Source organism: Eleutherodactylus coqui, chromosome 6 (assembly GCF_035609145.1).
Source record: "Eleutherodactylus coqui strain aEleCoq1 chromosome 6, aEleCoq1.hap1, whole genome shotgun sequence".
NCBI classification, from domain to species: Eukaryota; Metazoa; Chordata; class Amphibia; order Anura; family Eleutherodactylidae; genus Eleutherodactylus; species Eleutherodactylus coqui.
The window spans coordinates 132,891,552-132,917,321 of record NC_089842.1 but is presented as its reverse complement, the minus strand read 5'-3'; the positions used below and the strand labels follow the sequence as shown (position 1 = coordinate 132,917,321).

The following is a 25,770-nucleotide window of genomic DNA, read 5'->3' as shown; positions in this document are numbered from 1 at the left end:
AGACTCCTCAACATCCAGAGAATCCAATTCAGGATATTATCAATGAAGTACAAAGCTGTCCACAACCTGTCCCTTCCATACATCTCTTTGCGCTCAAAACAGGCAAAGACACTTTAAAATTAAGGAATAGGTGGCTGAACTAAATCCTAAAGGCCCATTTAAACGCAACGATTCACGCTCAAAATACATCTTTTGAGGGATAATCGTTGTGTGCATTTACACGGCAAGATGATCGCTTAAACGGCAGTTTGTGTGACAGTTTTGAGCATTCACTTTGCATAAGCTGTTAAGTAGCTAATTACCTACTTAAGAGCTATTAGTGTGTAAATGAAGCTCACCCTGTATACAGAAGACAAGCAGGACCGCAATCTTCTGTATACAGTTGTTGTCTTCTCGGAGTGCTCAGCTGTTATATACAGCTGAGTGCTTTGAGCGGGATATACAGAAGACAAGCGGGGCCGCTTGTCTTCTGCATACAGATGTCTTCTCGGAGCGCACAGCTGGTATACAGCTAAGCACTCCGAGCGGGTTATGCAGAAGAGAAGCTGGACCGCTTGTCTTCTGCATACCTGTGATTTATTCTCCAAGCGGGATACCAGCTGAAACAATAGTATCAGCTGTATCCCGCTGAGAACCCTCAGCTGTATCCCGCTGAGAACCCTCATAAGGCTCCTTTTTGTCTTTTAGCAAGCTAAAAGTCAGCGATCATTGAATAGTGCACGACGGGCACACGTTTAGACACAACGATTATCGCTCAAAATATGGCTTTTGAGCGATGATCGTTGTGTCTAAATGGGCCTTTACGGAGTCCATAAATGAGCTAAACATATATTGCTAGGCAGGTTGTGAGGGCAATAGTCTTTAGCCACTAATATATTCACACAGCATGCAGTGTTTGGGGAAACGACTTAACTGTTGGCAGCCAATAATTGGATGCACAGGAACCCCAACCACCAGGCGTACGGGTTCTTATACACAGAAGTAAAGCGCTGATGTGGAGGCCCAAGGATGGTGAAGACCAGGAACCCCAACCACGAGGCGAACGGGTTCTTATACACAGAAGTAAAGCGCTGATGTGGAGGCCCAAGGATGGTGAAGACCAGAAACCCCAACCACCAGGCGTACCGGTTCTTATACACAGAAATAAAGCGCTGATGTGGAGGCCCAAGGATGGTGAAGACCAGGAACCCCAACCACGAGGCGAACGGGTTCTTATACACAGGACATTACACAGCTGGGAAGTTATTGCCTTAATCAGAGTTTTGTGTACGTCCACATCTGGAGAAACTAGAAGCCGTGCATACTGAAAGCACATAGAAGCAGGAAGGTGCTGTACATGGAGGTAGGTGCTGTACAAGGGGATGTTCAGACAACGCAGATGTGTGTATATGGAAGTGTAACGAAGTCTGTATATACTAGTGAAGAACCAGCACATATGACGTACATAGAGATGTATATGTGATATATGGAAGTATAGACAAGTGTATGACTAGTTCATGTGAAGGTGTATAGGTGCTACATATAGAGGTACACAGTATATAGAGGCGAATGCACACTATATACAAGTGTATGACTAGTTCATGTGAAGGTGTATAGTTGCTACATAGTATATAGGCGTGTGTACAACATATACACGCTATATACATCTATATATGGGAATATACAGCTTTGTATATTTATGACGCCTCTCCGCTGTGGGGGCAGGGTCAGCGTCGCACTCACCTGTTTCCCGTCATGCACCGGTCCCGGCTGCATATTAACTTTTTCTACCCCACTTCTGCCCTAATCAGCAATTCCAGCAATCTGATTGGTTGTTTGGGTTGGCTGGATGTGCACGAGGATAGAGTTACAGAGATGTGCATGTGAAGCATGTGCTGAGCAGTCAGTGGCAGTCACTGGAGCGTGATCGGAAGCTCGATGCTCATGTTTATGCAATACATATAGTGTGTTGTGTGGCGCATATTAGTGTGTGGATATGTGTGTGTGCAGGTATGTTTGTTAGGCTACTGCGTGGTGGTGTGCTTGCATGTGGTCATGTGTGTATGTAGTTAGCGTGTATGTGTTGTGTTAGTGTTTTTATACAGTACATGTGGTGTGGTCGTGTGTATGTGGTACATATTAGTGTGTGTAGGCTGTGTGTGTGGTGTAGCCAGAGCATATAAGCGTGTGGTTCTCTGTGTATGTGTGGCATGGTCGTGTGTATGCGGTATGTGTGGTGTACTAGCCTGTGGTTGTGTGTATTCAGTACGTTGAAGCACGTGTAGGCTGCGTATGCGTTGTGCAAGTGTGTGGTCCTGTTTATGCGGTACGTGTAGTCTGTGTTGTGTGAATATGGCACATATTTGCGTGCGCGCGTAATGCATATTAGCGCATGTGTGCGTGGTGCATATTAGCACATGCACACGTGCACTGCATATTAGCGCATGTGCGCGCGGTGCATATTAGCGCATGTGTTTAAGCGCGTGCGATGCATATTAGAGCATGTGCACTGAATATTAGCGCATGTGCACGCGCGGTGCATATTAGCACGTGGTACATATCAGCGTGTGTTGCATATTAGCGCCTATTTGTGCACGTGTGTACATTTACGCGCACATTAGTATGCGCGTTTGCGCACGTTTGTGTGCACGGTGCTTATTAGCGTGCAGGGTGCATATTAGGGTGTGTGCGCGCGTGGAGTGCATATTAGCGTGTGGTTGTGTGTGGGGGGTGGAGTGGAGTGCCTGTTAGCGTGTGGTTGTGTGTGGGGGGTAATAGATACACCACACACAACCACAAGCTAACAGGTACCCCCCCACACACACAACCACACGCTAATATGCACTCCACGTGCGCACACACCCTAATATGCACCCCGCACGCTAATATGCACCGTGCGCACAAACATGGCGAAAGCATGCGTGCTAATGTATACATGCTAAAGTGAGCACACGAACACACGCTCTAATTTATGCACTGCGTGCGCACATGCTCTTATGTGCACCACGCTTGCACGTGCACTAATATGCACCGCGCTCGCACATGCGCTATTACCACACGCACATGCGCTAATATGCACCGCGCTCGCACATGCGCTAATATGCATCGTGCGCGCAGATGCGCTAATAATGCAGAGCGCGCAGATGCGCTAATATGCACCGCCGCGCACATGCGCTAATATGCAGTAAGTGGACACATGCGCTAATATGCACCGCACTTGCACATGCGCTAACATGCACCGCGCTCACACATGCACTGATATGCATCGTGTGTGCAGATGCAGCGCGTCTACACATGCGCTGATATGCATCGTGTGCGCAGATACGGTAATATGCAGCGTGTGTGCACATGCGCTAATATGCACCGTGCCCGCACACATGCGCTAATACCACGCGCAAATATGCACTGTGCTTGCACATGTGCTAAAATATGCAGTGCGCGTACTCAAACACAGGCGCTAATATGCATCACGCGCCATATTCACACATACACCACACGTACCGCATAAACAGGAGCACGCACTTGCACAACGCATACACAGCCTACACATGCTTCAACGTACTGAATACACACAACCACAGGGTAGTACACCACACATACCGCATACACACAACCACACATACACAGAGAACCACACGCTTATATGCTCTGGCTACACCACACACAGCCTCCACACGCTAATATGTACCACATACACAGGACCACACCACATGTACTGTATAAAAACACTAACACATACACGCTAACTACATACACACATGACCACATGCTGGCACACCACCCACGCAGTAGCCTAACACACAAACCTGCATACACGTATCCACACACTAATATATGCTGATATGCACCATATTCCCACAACACACCATATGTACTGCATAAACATGAGCCCCGATCACTGCCACTGACGGCTCAGGCTTCACTGCTTCACGGGCACATCTCTCTATCCTCGTGCACATCCAGGCAAACAACCAATCAGGTTGCTGGAATTGCTGATTAGGGCAGAAGTAGGGTGGAAAAAGTTAATATGCGTCCCGGCTCGCACTAGCACTGCTTCCAAGGAGGCGATCCAAGCCCCGCCCACTGGGTGTAATATCACGTGGGCTGTCCCCATGGTAACCTCAGCGCCATCTGTAAACAATACATTTGGAGCTTTGGAGGATTACGTTATCACCATGGCCGGGATCCGGAGGAAAGCGGCGCGGGGCAAGAAGGGCAAGAGGTGACCGAGAGGAGACAGTGCGAGCAGTTGTGGGAAGCAGATAGAACCTCAGCAGCCCACCTCAGTGTGTTATAAGACCCCACTCCCTAGGACCCCTGCCAGGGATGTAGAACCTCAGCAGCCCACCTCAGTGTGTTATAAGACCCTACTCCCTAGGACCCCTGCCAGGGATGTAGAACCTCAGCAGCCCACCTCAGTGTGTTATAAGACCCTACTCCCTAGGACCCCTGCCAGGGATGTAGAGCCTCAGCAGCCCACCTCAGTGTGTTATAAGACCCTACTCCCTAGGACCCCTGCCAGGGATGTATCACTTGAGCAAAGAAAGTTGCAGCATTTGGGCTTTTTGTGCCTGCTTGCCATTTTTATCAAAGCGGTTTAGAAAAAAGGTATCAAAGCCTAACGGGCACATGAGATTTCCTATAATTTTCACCAAAAAAACTCGTGTAAATTTATAACTGAAATCCTCGGCAGCTTGTAGCCCCTTATTCTGGAGCTCGGCTGGCCTGAGATGTGTATAATGTATTAAAGGGAGTTTTCCGGAGCTGAACTATTAATGACATATTGTCAGGATCAATGGTGCTCCACTGCATGAGGGGGCCAAGGTAATTAAAGAAGCCACGGCACTCAGGCCTGTGATGCCATGTTCATCAGTCACAGGAGAGCAGCTCAGTCTCATGGAAGTGACTTGTGGTGAGCTGCAGTACCGGGCACAGCCACTATACAGTGCACGATGCTGTGCCTGATAAGGACTGAAGTGACAGCGGCGTTCACTTGTGCGCTGCTGTCACTTCAGTCAGAAGATGAGTGGGTATCCCCAGTGGCAACCCCCAACGATCAACGACTGATGCCATTTAAACTCTTGGAAAGCCTGGTTACGGCTGGGCTCACACGGGTTGGATTGCGCATTGCAGGAGGCTCTCGGCAGATTCCGACTGCGAGCCTGTGACCCTGCGTACGGCACTTTGCTGTATTGCGTATAACCCCAGAGGCTCACAGCAGTCATACACTGTAGGTTTTTTTGCTTTCTTTTCCTGCACCGTCACTTAGCGATGATGCGGGTAGCTGCAGCACATATGCAATAGGAATTGTTTATGGTCTCCGGGTCAGACGCCTCCATTGACATCAATAGAGGCCGTCTTTGCGGAATCCACAATAAAATAGAGCATGCTGTGATTTCGTATCTATGAGTGTTAAGGAAAATTCAAAAATGCATGCCTTCCAATGCCCGCATTTACCGCGGATCATCCAAGCGAATGCCAATCGCGGAATTCACTGTTTAAATCCAGTTGTGTGAAACCGGCCTAAGAAGCGCGTGCCTTTTAACATACTAGGCGCATCTTCCAATAGGGTGACTGCATATTAAGACCAGTGTATGATGCGTTGGTCTTAATAAATCAGCCGCTACAGTATGTCTCCACCCGTGTTATAACAGAAGACCCCACTCCCCATCATGCAGTGATAACAGAAGACCCCACTCCCCGTCATGCAGTGATAACAGAAGACCCCACTCCCCGTCATGCAGTGTTTTTAGGGCAGATTCTGCTCACCTCCAGAACTTTTTTTGCTTCTAGAAAAAAGACAGTTGGAAAGCATGAACCTAAAGTGGATAAAGAGTCAGAGGTGGAGAGAGCAAAGGCAAGTGCGGCCGTGTGGGAGGCCCGGTTGAAGGTGACCGAGTCCTCCAGAGCCGAGTATCGGGAAGCTGCACGCAGCCTGGCGCAGAACAATGTGGAGCTGACAAAGAACCAGTATCAGCTGGAGAAGGACATGCTGGAAGTCATAGGATTCCTTAAGAAGCAGGATGAGAAGAAAGATAAGATGGTAAATTCCCTATCTGCCACCCTTCCCTACTACCAGAGGTCCTCCTTGTCTTACATTTATTTGGTTGCCCCTCTTTTTAACTTTCTTCAGTTCCTTGAAATCTTTTTTACGGACTTCTAATATAAGGGTAGTTGAACACACAGCATTCTATGGAAGAATGCTGCGGTTTTTTTGTGCCAAAGCCAGAAATGGACTCAGAAGAAATAGGGAATGTAAGGAAGGGACTCAGACCTTTCCTACCTGTTTTCACTATATAACATTATAGCTTAGCTTTTCATGCAGCAAACTGGCTTTGAGTCCTTCCTGTGGTAAACGTGTTCAATAGTGATTCAGTTGTATATCCCTAGCTTGTCTCCCCAGGTCACCCTGTAGGTATAAGACTTTCTGTACAGCAGTGATGTCCATCCAGTGCCCTGCCATCAGATTTCCGAGTTATGGCCTTATGCACTGACATTACCACAGTAATTTCCTAACCATTGAATAATGCAAATTGGAATGGTAAATTGCCATTGTCACATTTACACTGCAATATGTATTGGCTAATTTGTGAGTACTTATTTCTCCATATTTAGTATATGGTTCCTTCATTTTTTTTAGTTCAGTTTGACTCCCAACCATTACTCATAATTCAGTGTGGCTCACAAGGTATAACAGTTTTGGGACCTCTGCTGTACAGTATCTACACTACAGAGCTCCCTGTCACCTGCAAATATAGAGAAAGTTCTATGACGTCCAGCCTATGCAACTCTTAGAAAGAGCAATGGTCCCAGTAAAGATTCCAGGGGCCCATACTGTGCTATGTAAACCAGAAAGCTTTATACAAGAACCACATTTGAGGAACAGTATTAATACTTAGGTGGATTCCAAGTTCATGCCATTCCCTGCTAGTCTCCTGTCTAGGCTCCTGCTGCTGATGAGTAGCTCAACATCTAACAAAAACTGTTCAGTATGATCTTATTAAACGTGCAGGTGACATTATAGCGATAGATGTTCCACTCAGTGAATATATGATTATCAAAGCCTGGTAGAGTTGGAAGGGACCTCCATGGTCATCTGGTCCAACCCCCTGCTCAGTGCAGGATTTACTAAATCATCCCAGACGGATGTCTGTCCAACCTCTGTTTGATGAACTCCCCACCTCCTGTGGTAACCTGTTCCACTCATTGATCACCCTTGCTGTCCAAAAGTTTTTTTCTAATATTTAATCTGTGTCTTCTCCTATTCAGTTTCATCCCATTGCTTCTAGTCTTTCCTTGTGCAAATGAGAATAGGGCTGATCCCTAAACAAAGCATTGAATATCCTGAGTGATAATGTCAGGACTCAAACCCAGGACCTCTTACACTGCAGCTGGCTTCTCTCTCCACTGAGCCATCCAGGCCTTTTTCTCCAATCTCTGTATGCGCTCTAGTAAGTGTAGAGATTCTTGACATCATAAATAATGGCTTTACAATTATTGACTTAAGTAATCTTAAAGTGACCCTCCAGCCCTGGATAAATAAAGATGGCCGAACCGCTTCTCTGACTACCTAACGCACATTGTACATCAATATGCATCGGTAGTAAAGACGCTACATGATCTTCTGACATGTGACCAGCACTGCCAATCAAAGCAGCATGAGTGTCTTATACTAATGATGCATACTAGTGTACAGTGTGCACCAGGTGATCAGAGAAGTGGTACAGCCATCTTTGTTTGCCCAGGACTGGAGGGTCATTTTAAGAACACATGGATGGAATACATGGGGCCACGAACTTTGTCTGTCAATGTTAGGAAACATCTTGTGAGTAGTCTTCTGTAATAAGACTGGCTTTATTACATATCTGAGTGTCACCCAGGACATGAAAAAACTTCTGTAAGAGTTAGGGGTTCAATACTTTCCGTAGAAGTCTGCCTAAGAGTAGATGTGAACATTTTGGGGGTTTAAATGGGTATTCCTATCACATCATGTTATTCCCTATCCTTAAGGTAGGAGATAACTTGCTGAACAGTAGAGGTCTGACCTCAGGAACCCCCTCTGATTCTGAGATATCAACCCTGACGCATCCGCTACCACTCCATTCACTTCATTGGTAGCACCAGCGGTTGCAGTTTGGACCTCGTTATTGCACCTAAGTCTCTAGCCCTGACCATAGTTAGTGTTTTTTGATATTCATCTGTCCACACGATTAGGTAATGCAATTTGACTCAGTGTGGCGTTAGCAGCCACACTACTGAGACTATCTGGACCCGTAACGACTTGGAGACTTTGTAGCAAAGACCATATCTTGCTTGCAGGGGGTCACGGGTGAAATCCGGGGTACCCCAGGTGCTGCCACCCCAGACAGCCTAAAGTCACATCAGTGTATTTCAAGGTAGATCCATATTATCCTGCCTGATACCTTGCAACTGATTGGAGCTGGGCAATGCAAGGCAGCATGGGAAGTGTGGGAGGTGAAGTCCCAACCCCTATAGTACTGGCAGAATGGCTGGCTTAGGACACCCCCCCCCCCCCCACCCAACACACATGTAAGTGGACTGCAGAGCAGCAGAAAAATAGGAAACATGGAAAGCTGAAGTAATAGAGCTTATACTGGGTGCAAAACAGTGGCCAATGGAGACCCGGGCTGCCTTTGAAAATTTCTTTGAAAACTCAGGTATGCTTTACGTCACAATGGCCTCCAGAATCAGACTATTACCGCAATAACGGTTTTCATTTCTTCTCTTAAAGATTGAGAAACTTCAGCAACAACTGATAACACAGAAGAAGATGGCCGAAGAGAAGCAAGACCAGATGGTGAGTATCTAAGCGCCCATTAAATGTTATGCACCCAGTGTTATGTGAATGGTGGCTGCTTTATGTGGAACAGACCATCATTTGCTCAACTGTCACACCGACACAGCTTCACCGAAACACAAGTAAGTGATATATGGAAACTGCTTCTGGAGGAATTTTTGAGGCTGTTAACCATGAGACACTTTTGAATGATGTGTTCATATAGACTGGAGCAGGGATGAGTGTTGGCAGCCAAATGTAGAATGTTGTCCTCCAGCAGTTCTGCTCGTGTAGGACGGGTCAGAGTGGCGCCCAGGTCATACCGTAACACTCTAAGATGTCCAACATCGGGCAGGAAACAATCAGTTAGACTTCACCCCAGCTTCAGGCCTCCCACATTACTGATGCATCTAGGACACCCTCATAGCAAGACTTTCCATGAGGCTGCTGTCCTTAATTCTTGCAGGATTTTTTAACAGACCCTTGTTCTGTTTTCTGGAATTTCTTCTTTATGCCTCTCCTTAAATTGTTTTCAGTGTGTAGTTCCCAAAACACAGACCTATATCTTCATCATAATCTTCTTACCACACATTGACTTATCGACAAACCTTCACCCTTATGCAACTGGAAGGACCACAGCTACCTAGGAAGTAGCAGAAGCTTGAAAGTCCATAGTCTGCACCAATGGAAAGTGCATTGACAGATAATAGTAGTTGTACAGTAAGATACCATTATAGCTGCATGATATTTTATGTGACCGTGTGTGTGATGCTGGGAGTTATTATCCACTCATCATTAGGAGTCTCTACTCTTCTTGCCCCACAGTCCGACCATTCTCGGTGGGTAACTAAAGGTATTCTGTTCTTTGACAGGTGGAAAAGTATCAGAAGCAGATTTCTGGTCTGGAAGAGGAATGTTCCCGTAGGACCCATGAAATGCAGGTCATTCAGTCCGAGTTCAGAAGGATGAAAGAATTCCGAAGACACAAAATGGAACTGGAAAGAGAACTGGATGAGGTCGAGCCCCCCTTCCCCCAGCATTTATTTCAGATAATGACAATATGGAGCACTCACTTAGATTCACGCTGTTTCCCTACAGATTAAGGACAGTCTCCTCAGAGCCAAAAAGGATCATGAAAAAGCTCTCTCCACCATTGAGAGGCACTTCATTGAGGAAAAGGTAATTTTCCTGCTTATGACCAGATGATGATCTACAGTCAGTCACTTCTGCATTCAAAGGGGTTGCCCTTTAAAAATATTGTTCATAGTTAAATTCAGACCATATTTAGTATTTTTATTTAAATAAGTGTAAATCCAAAAATTGTTTATCCCCAGATATTCCAGGACTGAAGTTACAATAGCATCGACTGTTGGTTCTATTGACTAGCCTTTCTATGTCTGGTCCACCTCAGTATGTTTTAAGGTGGACACACTTAGTCTTGCTTCTCTGTAGTAATGCTTTCTCATTCTCTTATCACTTGTTCAGCATCTCTTCTGACATCAGAAAAGTTACAGCAACTTCAGAAGCAGCCGCTCACCACAGCAAAGATCCCTCCACATAACCAGTGGAGCAGAAAGTCATGCAAGACTGAGCATGTGTGACCACCTTGGAAAATTTACTGAGGTTGATGCAGAATAGGTGGCACTATATTAACCTTAGTCCTGGAATATCTGGGGATATAAGCATTTTTTATTAAGTGTAAATACAAAAAATGTTTAGAATTATGGGCTTCAGTTAACTATAAACAATATTTTTCTTCGAGCAATGCCTTTAAGGCATCCTGTACACGAACGGGTCAGATTCTGCATGCGGGAGCACACAGCGGAATCCGACCCTGTGCGCGGCCAGCATCCGCGCGTACCTGTCATTTTCTCTTTTCATCTGTATTGCAGATGATCCGCACAGCTCGCCGTTGGACATGTGCAGTACAGATTTTTTTAAATGTTTATTTATTTCTTTGGTGCTAGGCGATGACACGGAATCAATGTCAATTGCGGATGAACCGGGGGTCGAACGGCTTCTGTTGACTTCAATGGAAGCCACCCATGCTTACCCCACATGAAAATAGAGAATGCTGCGATTTTTGCTACACTTGTGAAAACCGCAATTGGTTTCCGTGAGTGTTCAGGAAGAATCAATTTCCCATAGCAAGCTATGGGTGGTATTTGCTTCGGATCCGCGGTGCAGACGCCGACCACGGGTTCCGCAATGCAAATCCGTTCGTGTGCAGCCGGCTTAAGGCAGTGTTTTCCAACCTTTTCAGCCTTGAGGCACCCCTGGGAAAAAGTTTTATTGTGGGGCACCCCAGCTAAAAAGGGATTGTGGTAAGGGGGCATAGCTAGGTGCATAACTTATCATGATATGTGAGTTTACCTCCGTTATTCCAGTAGCCCTAATAGTAATAGTGGGCACAGTAGTGACTCTTCTCAGTGGCCGCAGTAGTAATAATACCCACCTTTTATGCTCCCATTATTGCCCAATAATTAAAAATTCTCCATGTTCCCATCATTAAAAATGTTCTCTTTGTTGCCCCGTCATTATTACTGACCTCCCTTGTTGCCCCATTATAAAAAATACTGCCATTTGATAAACCCTGTCAGTAATAATGATCCCACTAATTGTCTTGCCATTAATAGTGGCCCCCCCCCTGTCAATAATAATGCTGCCCCTTATTGACCCCCATCAAGAATAGTGCTTCCCCAGCCTCTCTTATGCTGTATATAAGTTGAAAAAACACCACACTTGCCCCATTTACTGTCTAAGCTGCTCTACTCCGGCGGTCCTTTCTTCAACTTCAATCCTCCCTGACGTCCAGGTTGCACGGTTACACGTGACCATTGTGTCCAGTTGGCCACAGTGGTCACATAGCAGATTACCAGAAGTTAGGCAGGACCGGACCAGATTTATTTCTAACTTTATAGCCTCACCAGGCTACCTTGTAAACTGGAGTCTTGGAGGATGGGGGAGCCCTAGGATGTGATTTTTTTTTTTTTTCCTTTTTCCAGTGAATTGACCGGGCAATCCGCCACTGGCAGGTTCCTGTAGCTCCATGGTTTGGATTCACTGCATTAAGGATTCAGCCCCTTGAGGTCGCCAATGACTAAACAGCTAACACTAACATTAACTACACTTAAAAGCGAAATTAAAAAAATAACTATTGCATTTAATTACACGGCGCAGGCTACACATAGGCATTTGTCACATGACTATGTGTAGTCTGTATTTTTTATATAAATTATGACTTGGAAAGATAATGCTGTGCAGTCAAGATGTCTACAGTTATTGCAGTATTTATAACCAGGAAGCTGCAACTGATGATGACACAATGAAGACAAAAAGAACTCTCCAAAAACCTCATTGCTAAGGTTATTGACAAGTGCCAATCAGGGGATGGATACAAGGAAATCCCGCAGAATACAAAGTAATTCTTAAGTTATGGTAATTCTGTGCAAAACCCCAAATATTTAAGCTCTGTGTCGAATATAATACTGAGAAGGTAGACACAGGAGGTGCTCCTCCGTGGACATGTGAAACACAACTGAAAGAGGCACCAGCAGTTTGGGGGGTAAATCTTCCCATCTGCCACGGCCATTACTTGAGTTTCATATGCCTCTAGTAAAAGTCTTCTCTGTAGCTATCCCCTTTGTGTGTGGTTTTGATTAGTATTTTTTGGATTGTTTTTCGCAGCAACGTTTGGAGAAGGAGGCAGAAAAGAAGATTATGATGCTGGCAGAGAAAGCTCACACCGAGGCAGTCGTGTAAGTCTCTGCTACCTATTTAATATTCATTTTGTTGTGACGACTCATTATTTGCATCTTTAAGATAAATTATCTCCCTGCACTAGAATGTGTATGCTCCTTATTGCTGTATCATAGTAAAAACCCTTTGATTTCAGCCATATTTATTCTAGAAATGTGTGTTTTTAAAAGGGATTATCTAAAACACAGAAAGAAACAGTTCTTTCTTCTCCAATAATCCACTGCTGAAACCTCTGCGATTCCCTGCCGGTCACCATTTATGATCAGGCAGTCTTAATGCCTTATATAGCACATGACTGCTGCAGGCAAGCGATGGTCGTGTGCCGTACTTCTGGCATCATTGCTCCCACCACTGAGCAGTCATATCACTAGTATGGGACATGACCACTGAGGTCACTGATTGGCTGCAGAGGTCACTTGCTGCCCGCTTGTAAATAAAGACCAGGAGGTCCAGTGTGGCGTCAGTGTTGGATCGCCAGGGAAAAGAACAGGTGAGTACGGTTTCCTTTTATGCTTTAACATTATAGGTATAAATTAATTTCTCAGATAATCCCTTTACGCCTCAAAGTATAGTTCCCCTCTCCAAGGCTCAGGGCCCTCCTTGGTTGCTCAAATGTGAACTTTCTAAAATGTTTACTTTTTGTTAAGTATTCTGTCAAATATAAATGTTGGCATAATGGAGCAGCTGCTGCCCTCATGGTGCCATGCCTGCATGTTGGATGGATGGAATTCATTCTTAAGGTACCTTTACACGAAGGGATTATGGACCGAATTATCGCTGGAAATAGTGAATTTGGGTGATAGTCATCCCATATACACACAGGGCTGCTGACAGGGCACTGAGTGAGAAATTGCTCACTTGTCGAAGTTGCTTGGTTTTTAGCAGAACTAAAAACTAAGCGACTGTCGGGCCGTGTAATCAGGCAGTCGTTCAACTATGAATGATTACCTCTTTACTGTAAATGGAGGTGGGCCAGAACGTTCTCCAACCCGCTCCTTCTCCATTCACAGAATGACTTTTGCTCAGGAGTGATAGTCGGGTGGTAGTCCATAGGAAGGCTTTTCGATGGTAGTCGGGTGGTAGTCCATAGGAAGGCCAGCAATACTCGCTTCTGTGCAGCAGCATGGGAGCGAGTACACACAGAGACCAGTGTCAGGCATCGTGTGCCTGACATTCGTCCAGTGTAAATGGCCCATTATAGCAGTATGTCTCCACTCGGGAGGTTTTGTCTTTAGGGCGCCCACCCACTGGCGATTTTTTTTTTCCCTGCAGGGGTCTATGGGACTTTGCGCGATCGCGATTTTAACATTACAAGTCCCATAGACCCCTGCAGAGAAAAAAATGCTGCGAATTTCGCAGGGAAAAAAAATCGCCAGTGGGTGGGCGCCCTTAGGGTGATTACCCACTACAGTTTTTTTTCACTGCGAAATTCGCAGCGTTTTTTTTTCTGCAGGGGTTTATGGGACTTGTAATGTTAAAATCGCGATCGCGTAAAATCGCGATTTCACGGTAAATTGCGATTTTAACATTACAAGTCCCATAGATCCCTGCAGAAACAAAAATGCTGCAAATTTCACAGTGGAAAAAAAAACTGTAGTGGGTAGTCACCCTTAGGCGTAACCTGGGCATTACCTGTAGGTCAGCCTGGCCAACCCATACTTCTGGTGGAGACATACTGCACTAATACCAAAGATACATTTAGAGAATAGCATCCCTACTAGATTTTGTGTGAGATAATGGTCTTCAGTTGCCTTTTAGGGGAGACAGTAAGGCCCCCAGACCTGCCTAACTACCCTCTTGTTAAATATAATGCTCCTTATCAGAAACCTATAAGTTTTTTCTGCCTTTCTTGACTATACATTTGCAAGAAAAAGCAAGTGAACTCTTTGAAATTCCCTGGATTTCTGCACCAATTAGTAATAAAAATGCATGTTTTTTTCACGCGAATGTCAATGGGAATTTCTAATGTTAAAAACGCATCACACAAAAATCGCAGAGCAAAAACTTATGAAATAACAGGACTGCAGGTTTATTGGAGGGGGAGCAAAGAGTCGTCAGCTGAATGAGCAAGATTTCATGTATGGCTTGCATTAAATTGTCAATGTGTGGCCGATCATGTTCCTGGTCAGATTATGCATTTGCCTTACCAAATGCTATATTGATTTTTCAGGCAGTTGGGTGATGTTGGCAGATCAGTCTTTAAGGAGAATGTGCGTCTGAAAGAAGCCATTTCTTATCATGTGAACCAGTCTAATGACTTACAGAAAACAGTGCTACAACTGCAGGAGGATAAGAAGCAACTGCTACAGGAGAAGGTCAGTACCTCTCTGTATAAAGGTTAAGTGTTTCATCGGTACCTACTGAGGCGACAGGGCTCTTTATACACCTACCCTCTCTCCCTATATGATGCGGTCCCATCGGTCAGTGTTTTCGAGCCTGTGTCAATTACTTTCCCAGCCTAACTACTCTCTCATATATTCATGGTTTACATTTAAGTAACTCTGTCAATTAGAGGCATTGGACCCTCCATTTCAGTAGCAAGTGAATTCTTTCAGCTTGTGTCCTTTCTTCAATACTATAGCGTTGATAAGTGTTGATTTCTAATATTAATCTGTTTTCTCTTAGCCCTAAGATCAGCACAATATGGGGGTATTTCTGACCCTGCGTACTGGTACGACAGATGGAATCTTTATTGAAATATTTAAACTGGTAAACAAGTCCCCCAAACTCTACATAAGGCTGGACTAGCCCCTTCCATCTTGTGTTTATTATAAAGTGGTAGCATAGAACTAGGGCAGGAGGCTTGCACTACTGTTAGGATTAAAGGAAAACAGGTTAACATTAGAAATCAATACTTCCTTTACATCCTTACAAGCAGCACATGAATCGGAATTAAGTAACTAGTTGGAGGGTCCTTTGGCTGACAGAATTCAGAATAGGCTGCCCAAAAGGTAGTTCCTTCCAAAATTCAACCTATAGTGGTTAGCAAAGGTATTATGCAAGCTTCAAGAGGCTGCATTACAGGTTTGATCCAAAGGGATTAAACTTCTTGCGCCCGAATTGGTGGAAACGGCACTGGTGGGATGGGCTCTTAAAAATTCAGGTGGCTCAGAACTCTAATTTGTAAGAAATTCTAATGGCATCCTTAAAAGGAGTACCGCATTTACAAAATTAAGAACAGGTCTGAATAAACAACACTTTAGTTTTGCTAAATTATGTGCTTTGCAAATAATCTTTAAAATTGTTCAAAGAAATTCTTTGCCTCAAGTCCTACCCGAATTGTGATCCCATGCCATTGGCTATGTCCTGCTCCAGTTCATTGCCAGCAGCATGAACATTTGTAGAATAGTCTTTTCTTTCAATGTAGAGCCATCAATGCTTTGCCAAAGTCAGCTACGCAGTAGCTCTGTCCTAGAAGTACAGGGCAGGCATGCACAATGAAGTACTTAGTGCCAGTCTGCTACTGAAGTGCTCAGCTCTGCTTTCCCGTCACTGCTGTACTGCATTGTGCATTGGTGTAGCACAGCTCAAAAGACCCAGTCCTCAGCCTGCACACAGCACTTCACACACTGCCCACCAATGAATAAACAGCATATCTATAGTAGAACAGGTGATTACAAGTAATTGGAGGCACAAAATTGACAACTTGGGGAGTAATTTACATATTCCGGTATTTTATATGCCAGTCTAAATAAGGACAGATCCAAAAGAAGTGTGCCAAGTTTATTAAGAACTGCACATCTCACATGCCTGATCAGTCACTGTGCCAGACTAAAATCCATGCCAGCTAAGGGCAAAGATTTCAGCTATATTTTAAGCCATTTTGTGGCTTAAAATTATAGTAAATGCAATGAGCCCACAAAGCCATGCCACTTTTCAAGTCCTACCCACTTTTAGTACAGTGGCAACCAGGAGGCAAAAAGGCAGAAATCGCTATTTTTTGAGCAAGTCCTACCTTTGCAAAAATATGTGACTTTTCAAACTCCAGAAAACTGCTTTAAAAAGTGTTAGTGAATTCCTGAGGATTCATGGGAAGTGTAGATTTTTACATTGGAATAGTGGTCACATGATACACTCTGCACACGATAAACTTCTGATTTGACACTAGGAATCCAAAATATTTTTTGATCTGCAGGGGTTACATGATTGGATGTATGGGGTGGTAGAAACCAGGGACTACATTGCTAGGCATGCTTTTAACACTTTATTAAAGTAGTTGTTAGAGTTATTCAAACTAACTAAATGGGTCCCCAATGATAAAAAAAATAAACCAACCGCTGCTCATCTCTCCGAGCTTCTCACAGTGTTCAGCAGTACAGCTCCCATTCTCTCTTGACATAATATTTACAGGCTGCAGCAGCCTGTATATGGAACGTTTTAGGCTGCTGCAGCTAATGACAGTGATCAATCTGTGATCATCCTGTAAACATTGAGTCAGAAGAGTGATCAAGAGCTACATTGCGAAACACTGTGAGGAACCAGGAGAGAGGATATTTTCAGCATTGGGGACCCATTTAGCCCCTTTAAGGTTGTGGGAGTTTGGTAAAAATAATAATCTTTATTTATATAGCGCCAACATATTCCGCCGGGGGAAATAACACAAGACAAAGGTTGCATGAAGTAATCAATTGATGGAAACAATAGGGGTGAGGGTCCTGCTCCAACGAGCTTACACACTACAAATAATGGGGTGATACAGAAGAGAATGGGCTGGAGATGTGCGCGGTATGGCGAGGTGGTGACTGAGGGATGCTATACACAGAGACAATGGTCAGGCCGTATAGTGTCGGAATAAGGATGACTGCAGGTGCCGGTTGATTACGGCTAGCAGGGATTGCAGTCAGCAGGACAGGGAGCATGTTATCAGGTGGAGTACCAAGGGGTTTGGTTTAGGAGATATGGTATGCCTCCCTGAAGAGGTGCGTTTTTAGAGCACACCTGAAGTTTAGTGTGTCAGTGATTGCCCGGATAGTTTTTGATAGCGCATTCCAGAGGACAGGTGCCGCTCTGGAGAAGTCTTGGAGCTGGGAATGAGAGGTTCGAATTAAAGGGGCACTCAGTCTAATTTCATTAGCAGAGCGGAGGGCCCAGGCTGGCTGGTGAATTGAGATGAGGGAAGCAATGTAGGGTGGGGCAGTGCTGTGGAGCGCTTTGTGGATGAGGGTAGTGAGAAACACTCCTTTAATGCATTTAGCAATGGATGGCTTAGGAGCCTTGAGACGCTTGTTTTTTCCCCTGTAAGAGGATAAGGAGATTCTAAATCTTCCTAGGAAAAATACATTTCTTAAAAATTTTTTTAAGGGAACACTTGAATCACACATCAGATTTGGATGAACAAAAGACATCTGCTCAGTGTGAATCTGTCCTCATCTGTGAAAAGAATGGGCCAAGAATTCTGAGGTTGTCTCGCAAACAATTGAGCTGACCAATGCTGGACTGTGAGCACAGATCCCCCTACAGGACACCATGCCCACATGCCACTCTCATGAGGGCTGGTTGACAATTTGTTCAGAAACATTCAGATCAGCAACCCATTGGAGGTCATTTTGTAGGGCTCTGGCAGTAACCCCTCGTATCTCTCCTCAAAAGACACACAGCAAACCTTGCGACGGCACATATGGATGTGTTATCCTGGAGAAGCAGGACTACTTGTGCAACCCGATTGGGCTGCAGGCAATGCCTCATGCTACCACTAGTGACAAGGACAATAGCAAAATGCAAAGCTAGAGAGGAATCAGTTGGGAAGGAAAAGCAGACTTGCTGTCTGAGGCCACCACCTGCAAAGCCATTCCCTTTTTCTGTGTTCTGTTGTTGCACCTGTTATCACTTTAATTTGCACCAAAGCAGGTGAAATTGAGTTGCAATCCTTTATGCTTCCTGACTGGACAGACTGACAGCCTGAAGTTCAAGTGACTTGAGGTTATGCTGTGATGCTAAAAGTATTCCCCTTTACATCACCAATGACAATATTAAACCATTCAATTGTCACAATCAAAAAAGGTGTTTTTAGATTCAATGAGGAGTCAACACTTAAAATAATACAAAATCATGCAATACAGAAATAATGACAAAGGAAAAAAGGAACATACAGCAAGTTAAACCAAGTGTCTCCTTATTTATTTTTGAGCAGGGTACAGGAAACAAAGATTCTGTGCTATGGTATGCAGAAGACAGAATAAAAAACAAGGTGGGAGGGACTAGCTCAGTTTTATATAATGTTGGGGGGCTTACATGCCAATTTAGTTATTTCATTAGTATTTTAATTTGTCCTACCAGCACACAGGGACAGAAATACCCTACTATTGTGCTGCTGGTTAGGACGTAAGGAAAAGTGATACTAAAAGGTGAATGCAACTCGTTTAAGCAAAAAGCTTTGCAGCCATTTCCCTTGGTTTGTCCACCATCTTAAAGTATAGCTATATCAATACAGCAGCCTCTTCCAAGGAGCAGCTTCAATGTCATGTATGACTGTACGGTACCCTCTGATTAGGTAAAACTGCATCTCGTGCAGTAGGCCAGTATTTCTAAGGCGGCTTCATATCTGCGCTAGAACCTCCCTCCGGAGGTTCCAACATAGATCTGGCTGAAAATACTAGAAGAAAAAGAGCTGCAAGCACTTTTTCTTTTGTTTAAAGTTGGGCAGAATGCGGGCAGACTCCATTATAGTCAATGGGGGTCTCACTGGTGCTGTTCATTTCTGTCCAGAGATGGAACTGTTTAGCCATGGGGCTTCCCCTTTCCTACTCCTTGATCGGGTGGTTTCACAGTCTGCTGCGTCTTTATTCCAGTAAAAAAAAAAACAAGAAAAAAAAACCAAAGCAAAAACAGAACTGAAGCAGACTGAAAGCCTTCAGTTTTTTTTTTTGAAGACCCATTAAAATCAAAGGAGAAAAAACTGTTCAGTTTATTTCAGTTTTACAACCTCCATAGGCTGAGCAGAGAGACGGAGCCCCTGAACTGAGCCCTAATGCAGGTGAGCAGAGAGGCAAAAATCCTGAACCGAGCCCTAACGCAGGTGTGAAACCACCCTAAATTTTAAGGGTGGTTTCACATCTGCATTGGGAATTCCGCTTTTATGCTCCATTTGGGGAGCAGGAAAGAGGGATTCCCATGGCTGAACAGTTTCATATCTGGACGGAACCAAACTGTGCCAGACTGACCCCATTGACTATAATGGGGTCCACCCGCTTTTTGCCCAGCTGTCCGGCTTTGGCATGCAGCGCTTTTTCTTCCGATATTTTTAGCTGCATCTGTGATGGAACCTCTATCTGGAGGTTCTGACACAGATGTGAAATTGCTCTTACATACTCTTCATAATGATGTTTTGGTTTTTTTTTTCTTCTTGAACAGGAAACCAACCAGCAGCTCATTGAAGAAAAGATCCACCAAGGAACTGAGAGGAGTGCCCAGATTCAGACATTACAGCAGACCATCAGGACCCTGGAAAGTGCTCTGGAGAAGGAGCGTGTTCTGCAGAAAACCCAACAACTCCAGGTGGCTGATCAAGCAGGAAACGTAGAGTTGCAAAATCTGAAGAAAACTCTATCGTTGAAGGACAGAGAGATAAACAGGGTGAAAAAACTTGCCCACAATATCCTGCAGGAGAGGACCCAGGTTGAACTCTTCTTTCTTAAGGCACTGGAGCATGTCAGACAAGAGATCAAGTCAAGCAGGAACTATTATCAGGACGTGGCACAGATGGCATATCACAGCCGTATGAGGATGGCAGCCACAGGGATTGAGCAGTATCCCAAGGTCCGAACCTTTCACAACAGAGAGCACAGCACAAACGATGTGAGCCATGACCTCATGGAAGCCGAGAATTGGTAATGTAAAGAGTTGGAGCCAAGAACCTCTTCCATATAGCCAGAGACCATTGCCTGATAATTACTCCAATTTCCCATTCATTACATGGGTTCCATGGTACTATACATTTAGCACGTTCATCATTGGGTATCTGACATCCTACTCCAAGTACTCATCACACAGCCTCCACTTGCATCCAGCACTCATCACCTGATTTCAAGTACTAATTATGTGTGCATGTCACTGCATGACCCGTAATCTCAGTGCATAGGCATCTGTGGCATGCAGATCCACCACTCAACACCTACCAAATGAAACCCATAACTACAACTAAACTATCCACGCATTGATGTTGGCTTTACTGCTCTTCAGTGCCCAGGGCTATAAGCAACTTTTTTCTCCATTACTTAGGAAAGTATGCCAAAGTTATATTGCACAGATTCTTACGTATGTGCATGTCTGCACACATGCAACGAATGCGATAGCTTTTCCAAGAAACCACCTTACAAGACCCCGCACAGATCCACCAAATGCCTCTCATTGCACTAGACTGGTCTGTTAATGAAGTGTTTGTTTCCTAGGTCACATATTCAGAGTGGAAGAGTTGATTTTGGAGATCTGACATGGGAGCAAAAGGAGAAAGTTCTAAGACTACTGTTTGCTAAGATGAATGGCTCTGTCATCAGGTTAGCCTGCCTTTTTGAATGCACCTTTACTCCAGATTACATAATCTCATTTAGTTCATGGTTTATCAGGCAGTGGCATGGCGAAAGCAACTGGACTTGTTTAATAATCTTAACGCTACTATTACACAAGCTGTAAGGGCAGCTGTTAGCGCTTATGTAATAGCACCCTAAAGGTCACCCATAACAGCATTTAATAAGATGGGAGGATAAATTCAACAACTCTTCACCAATCAGCATCTTGCCTCCACCCATAAACAACCTCCTAAATCATCATCTAACCCACCATCAATGTTATCCCTCCGCCCATAATCCACCAACAGCATTAGAATACATCCACATGGGACATATTGCCTGCATCAGAAAATACGCAGCAAAGTTTGCATGTACATTGTAGTTTGTTTCACAGTGTGCAGGTGAGACTTAAAGACTCTCAACCTCTTGGCCTGTACTGTAATACATATTATATATTTGTCATGCGTGAACGACTCCCAATACATCCATCAAAAATAAGCCTCACACCTCCACCTATAAGCCACCATCATAAGGCCACCTGTAATTCACCTCCAATCAGCTTACACACTATGTGAAAAAAGTATTGGGCACACATAAAATAAAATTTCATCACCTATTTTCATTTTGCAATACGGTGTTGGGCCGCCTTTGGTCTCAGTGACTGCAGTAACTCTCCTAGTCCGCTTTCCGCCAAATTCCAGTAGATGTGTGAAAGGATTTGCTTCCTTTTTTTCAGGGAGAGCTTCAGATAGTGATGTGGGGGGCTGATGGGCGTGCATAGATACAGCATTCTAGTTAATCCAGAAGATGCTCGATGGAATTGAGATCTGGACTTTAGGCTAGCCAATGTAGTTTGCAGATGTTCTGTTCCTCAAACCAAGCCTCAACACTGCATGGTGTATGATACGGTGATTGGTCATGTTGGTAGAGACACAGAGCTGTACCAAAGTAATGCCACATTGTCCAAAATATTTGTGTACCCATTAGCGTTGAAGGTAGACTTCACTATAACCAATGACCCTAGCCCTTTCCAGCAGAAACACCTCCACACCCTAACAGATGCAGTCGCATAGAAACTGCTCTCCAGGCAACTGGAGGATGGTGGACTGCTGAATCACGTACAAGAACCATTATAGATGCCTTTGAGCATTCACTGCTGAACTTGTGTGCAGCCGCTCGGCCATGGTAACCCTTCACCTGCAGTTCACAACAGATACTTGTGCTAATGGATGTTCAGAAAAGCCTAGGAGACCTCCCTTAGCAAGTATTTTGGCAGACAATATGCTTGATACCTTCACGGTCCACATTCTGTCAGTTGACAAGGTCTCCCCCCACACGGCTGTACTGCACAAACCAGACGTCTTCCATTTCCGAATAACATTCCAAAGTTCACTGTTGGCAAGGACAAGAAGCGCTGCGATGTCCTGTACTGGTTGCTCTGGTGACATATCCAATGCTCACACATCCAATGTGCTTATCCCCTTCACCTGATCGCACAAGATGGGAGGGTGTCCCAATATTTTTGTCAACCGTGTATATCCACCTATTACCCATCTACAATCAGCCTCATAACTCCACCAATAATGCACCTACTATAAAATTCCTACATTCACCTAAAATTCATTTATCAAATGCCTCATAGCTCCAAATCAGTATGACATGACCACCCATCAAATAATATAATGTAGTAGATACCTTCTTTCATATAACACCTTGATGACTGGATTGTTAGAGTTTCTCACTGGCACATTACTCATCCACAAACCTTGTAATTAGAGCTCCCTGGTGATTGACTAGTCATTATGGTGACTGAATTACCCACAGGGGTATAAATTGCTAGAGAAGCATCTTTCCCAAGCATCTGGCTGATGGTAAAATGACATTTAAAAGTTTGCAGTTGTTTTCCACTTACCCCATCAATCTCTCAAATGGCCATACACCTGAGATACAACATGTAGTTGCATGGAGGCCTCCTATCTGTATCCTGACAGTATGTGTAAGGGTGAAACAAGGATTAGGTACATTGGATTTCATCTCATCCTCTAATCCCCCTCTCCCATTAAAATAAGCATGCTGAGGCATGTGTGCAGGTTCATAGGGAAGTCGGGAGAAACTGCAGTTGCTGAACAAGCAGCCACCACAAAGCTTCTCAGCTATAAAGTAGAGCCTAAGATTTGGCATATGCCTGACTGCTCTGCGAGAACCATCTTCATCTTACTGGTTTCTTATTGATGTATTCCACTAAAATTCCATACCTGGGCTGTACAGCATGCTTTGGAGTGACAAGAGTTCTCTTACTAACTTCAGAAAAAGACCTCACATGGTAAAAGAAGACACCGGTCAAGATGATGTAACCACAAGAGACCAAAATGCAAGGTAAGGATGTCATTCATATAGAGTAATTAGTGATCCATGTAAGTATGAGAGTTACTGCACTGCATACTTCTATTGCATAAAGCACTCCCCAGTAATGTATTTATACCACTTTAACATTTCCTCCGAACAAGACCCCGAGTCGGGTTCGTTGCACTAGGAGTAAGGGAGCTCATGCACGCAGCATTACAGGTGTCTCCCAATTCCATGTGTTGGACTTCCCGCCCCCCTAGTAGCAATGCTCCCTCCTACCTCTGTCTGTATGGCAGTGGAGCAGCCACTCTTGTTGGATTCATATGGAAACCAATAGATAAAAAAACATCACACAGTAGATGCTTCTTACACTACTATGACAGCCCTATTACGGCTTCATACAGAATGTAATAGACTTTGTATCCCAAGACTAAAGGCCCATTTAGACACAAGGATCATTGCTCAAGCCATCATTTGAGCGATAATCGTGTGTAACTGCACTTACATCGTGCAGTTTTAGTTAAGCAGTCACTGATCGTTGTCTTTCAGCGTGCTGAAAGACAACGATCAGCCTCATCAGGAATTCACAGCGGGATACAGCTGATACTATCGTTTTAGCGGTATCCTGCTCCGTGAACACAGGCCGAGTATCAACACAGCTGTCCAGCTGTGTTCTGCATCCTCCGCTTGGAGCGCTCGGCTGTATAACAGCCAGGTGCTCCAAGCAGAGAACAGCTGAATGCAGAAGACAAGCTGCCCTGCTTGTCTTCTGCATTCCCCGCTCGGAGAGCAAAGTGATCACTCAACGTTTGAGCGATCACCTTGCGCTGTAAATGCATACAATTATCGCTCAAAAGACCTCTTTTGAGCCAAAAATCGGTGTCTAAATGGGCCTTTAATTCACACAGAGCATCTGTCTCCTTTCAGCAGATCAATGGCAAAACACACATTTGTATGTCAATTGTTGGCCAGCATGAGTAACATTTGGCAGCTTTTTCCCCAGACATGGGACATACCTGTCCATAGTTTTAGTACTGCAGTAAATAGTATTTTACTGCTATACAATACGCAACCTGTGAACAGCTATGGTGCTTTTTTTTTTTTTGAAGAATGCAGCCATATTTTTGTAATCCTAAACAACCCCTTTAACTGAGGATATTTGGTGTAGAAACTGGCAAATTCATCATGTGTGACTGTGGCTTAACATTTGCTTCAACCGCAGGGTACCTGGAGCCAGAGAAGACCATGGACATGTCTTCTTAACTCAGCCTGTTTCAGAAGAGTCGGGGACTGGCTTGGTGTTGCCAGACATCCATAAGACAAGATGCCAGATTATGAGCTGAATAGCCGCACGGTTTATGTGATGAACTGTTGGCTCCTTAAAATAAATGTGTTAAGTCTCCTCATCATTGTCCCCCATTATCACCAAAAGCTGCTCATCAGGTCACTTCTAACTTTGGTTGAGGCCAGGCCAAATCTAGCAATTCACAATTAGCTTGTATGGGAGCAGCACAGCCACTGGAGATAAGCCCCTCTCCCTATGCGGTAGACAGACATGCACATGTGATCCAACATGCCTACTGATGAAACCATCAAGGGCAATCCTTATGGATGACAACAATCCTCTGTGTAGGGCAGAGGGTGTCTTTACACTTGTGATAAAGTCATGTGATGCAAGAGCGAGTGAAAACACTGAATTATTAGGAGACCATTTTCAATGGTTTTCACTCGTGATGTGAAGTGGGAAAGAAGAAACGCAGCATGTCCTATCTTCCAGCGTTTTTTTTTTATCTTCCATATTTCCCTATGGAGCCTCCTTTTTATCACAACGCACAAACTGGCGATTTTCATGCAAGATTTTTTTAACATTAGAAACTTCTATTGTCTACTGCTAGAAAAGGCAAGTGGCAGCGATGTTTTTGCAAGAAAGAGCATTGCTGACGCTCAGACATCTCACGAGCAAAACTGCGATTTTGCCCGCAATTTTCTCACTGCGATATCGCAATCAGTGTGAAGGAGCCCTAACTTCAGAGGAACTGCCCAATGGGAAGTTGCTGGCATAAGAGGATCTGTGTCTTAGAGCGACACACAAGGTTATTGTCTAGAAAGCTCCTGAGTGTAACAGTGGCTACGTTGAAGAAAGTACATACTAAGTAGATGGGATCTGCTCCATAGCCTCCATTTTCACGAAACATGAATGATTGCTAAAAGTAGCTAGATGTTCCAGCCTCTGACTATAACACAGCGTACCAGGAAGGTCTGACATACTGCTCAATGATCGAGACCTTTATATGGCAGCCGGCCAGGTTGGTACATGGCAGATGGTTCAGTGGTCAGAATGGGGGGGGGGGGGGGTATACCCAACACCACTCCATTGATGAGGAA

At 44.5% G+C, this 25,770-nt stretch overlaps 2 protein-coding genes across 3 annotated transcripts in view; one reads left to right on the top strand and one right to left on the bottom strand.

Annotated features, from left to right (window-relative positions):
* ENTPD5 (ectonucleoside triphosphate diphosphohydrolase 5 (inactive)) overlaps positions 1-1,778 on the bottom strand; it is a 43,884-nt gene extending 42,106 nt beyond the window's left edge. The window contains exon 1 of the mRNA XM_066607692.1: positions 1,723-1,778. The gene's annotated coding sequence lies outside the window, so the exon portion shown is untranslated. The remainder of the gene's footprint in view (positions 1-1,722) is intronic.
* A 2,316-nt stretch (positions 1,779-4,094) lies between these two features.
* Positions 4,095-24,791, top strand: BBOF1 (basal body orientation factor 1). 2 transcript variants are annotated; one of them, XM_066607690.1, is made up of 11 exons: positions 4,095-4,201; positions 5,773-6,022; positions 8,732-8,797; positions 9,649-9,792; positions 9,875-9,955; positions 12,464-12,534; positions 14,706-14,850; positions 19,886-20,361; positions 20,923-21,027; positions 23,347-23,415; positions 24,608-24,791. In XM_066607690.1, the coding sequence occupies exons 1-11, from the start codon at positions 4,155-4,157 to the stop codon at positions 24,726-24,728; spliced, it is 1,575 nt and encodes a 524-aa protein (XP_066463787.1). In that variant the 5' UTR covers positions 4,095-4,154; the 3' UTR covers positions 24,729-24,791. The 2 variants fall into 2 exon arrangements, with proteins under 2 accessions (XP_066463787.1, XP_066463786.1); XM_066607689.1 differs by having other exon boundaries at positions 23,308-23,415.
* The last annotated feature ends 979 nt before the right edge of the window (positions 24,792-25,770 follow it).

Coding starts and splice junctions, on each gene's coding strand:
- BBOF1 (XM_066607689.1), top strand. CDS start 4,155: ATGGCCGGGATCCGGAGGAAAGCGGCGCGGGGCAAGAAGGGCAAGAG. Junction 8,798..9,648: donor AAGAGAAGCAAGACCAGATG/GTGAGTATCTAA, acceptor GTTCTTTGACAG/GTGGAAAAGTATCAGAAGCA. Junction 20,362..20,922: donor CTCATGGAAGCCGAGAATTG/GTAATGTAAAGA, acceptor TTTGTTTCCTAG/GTCACATATTCAGAGTGGAA.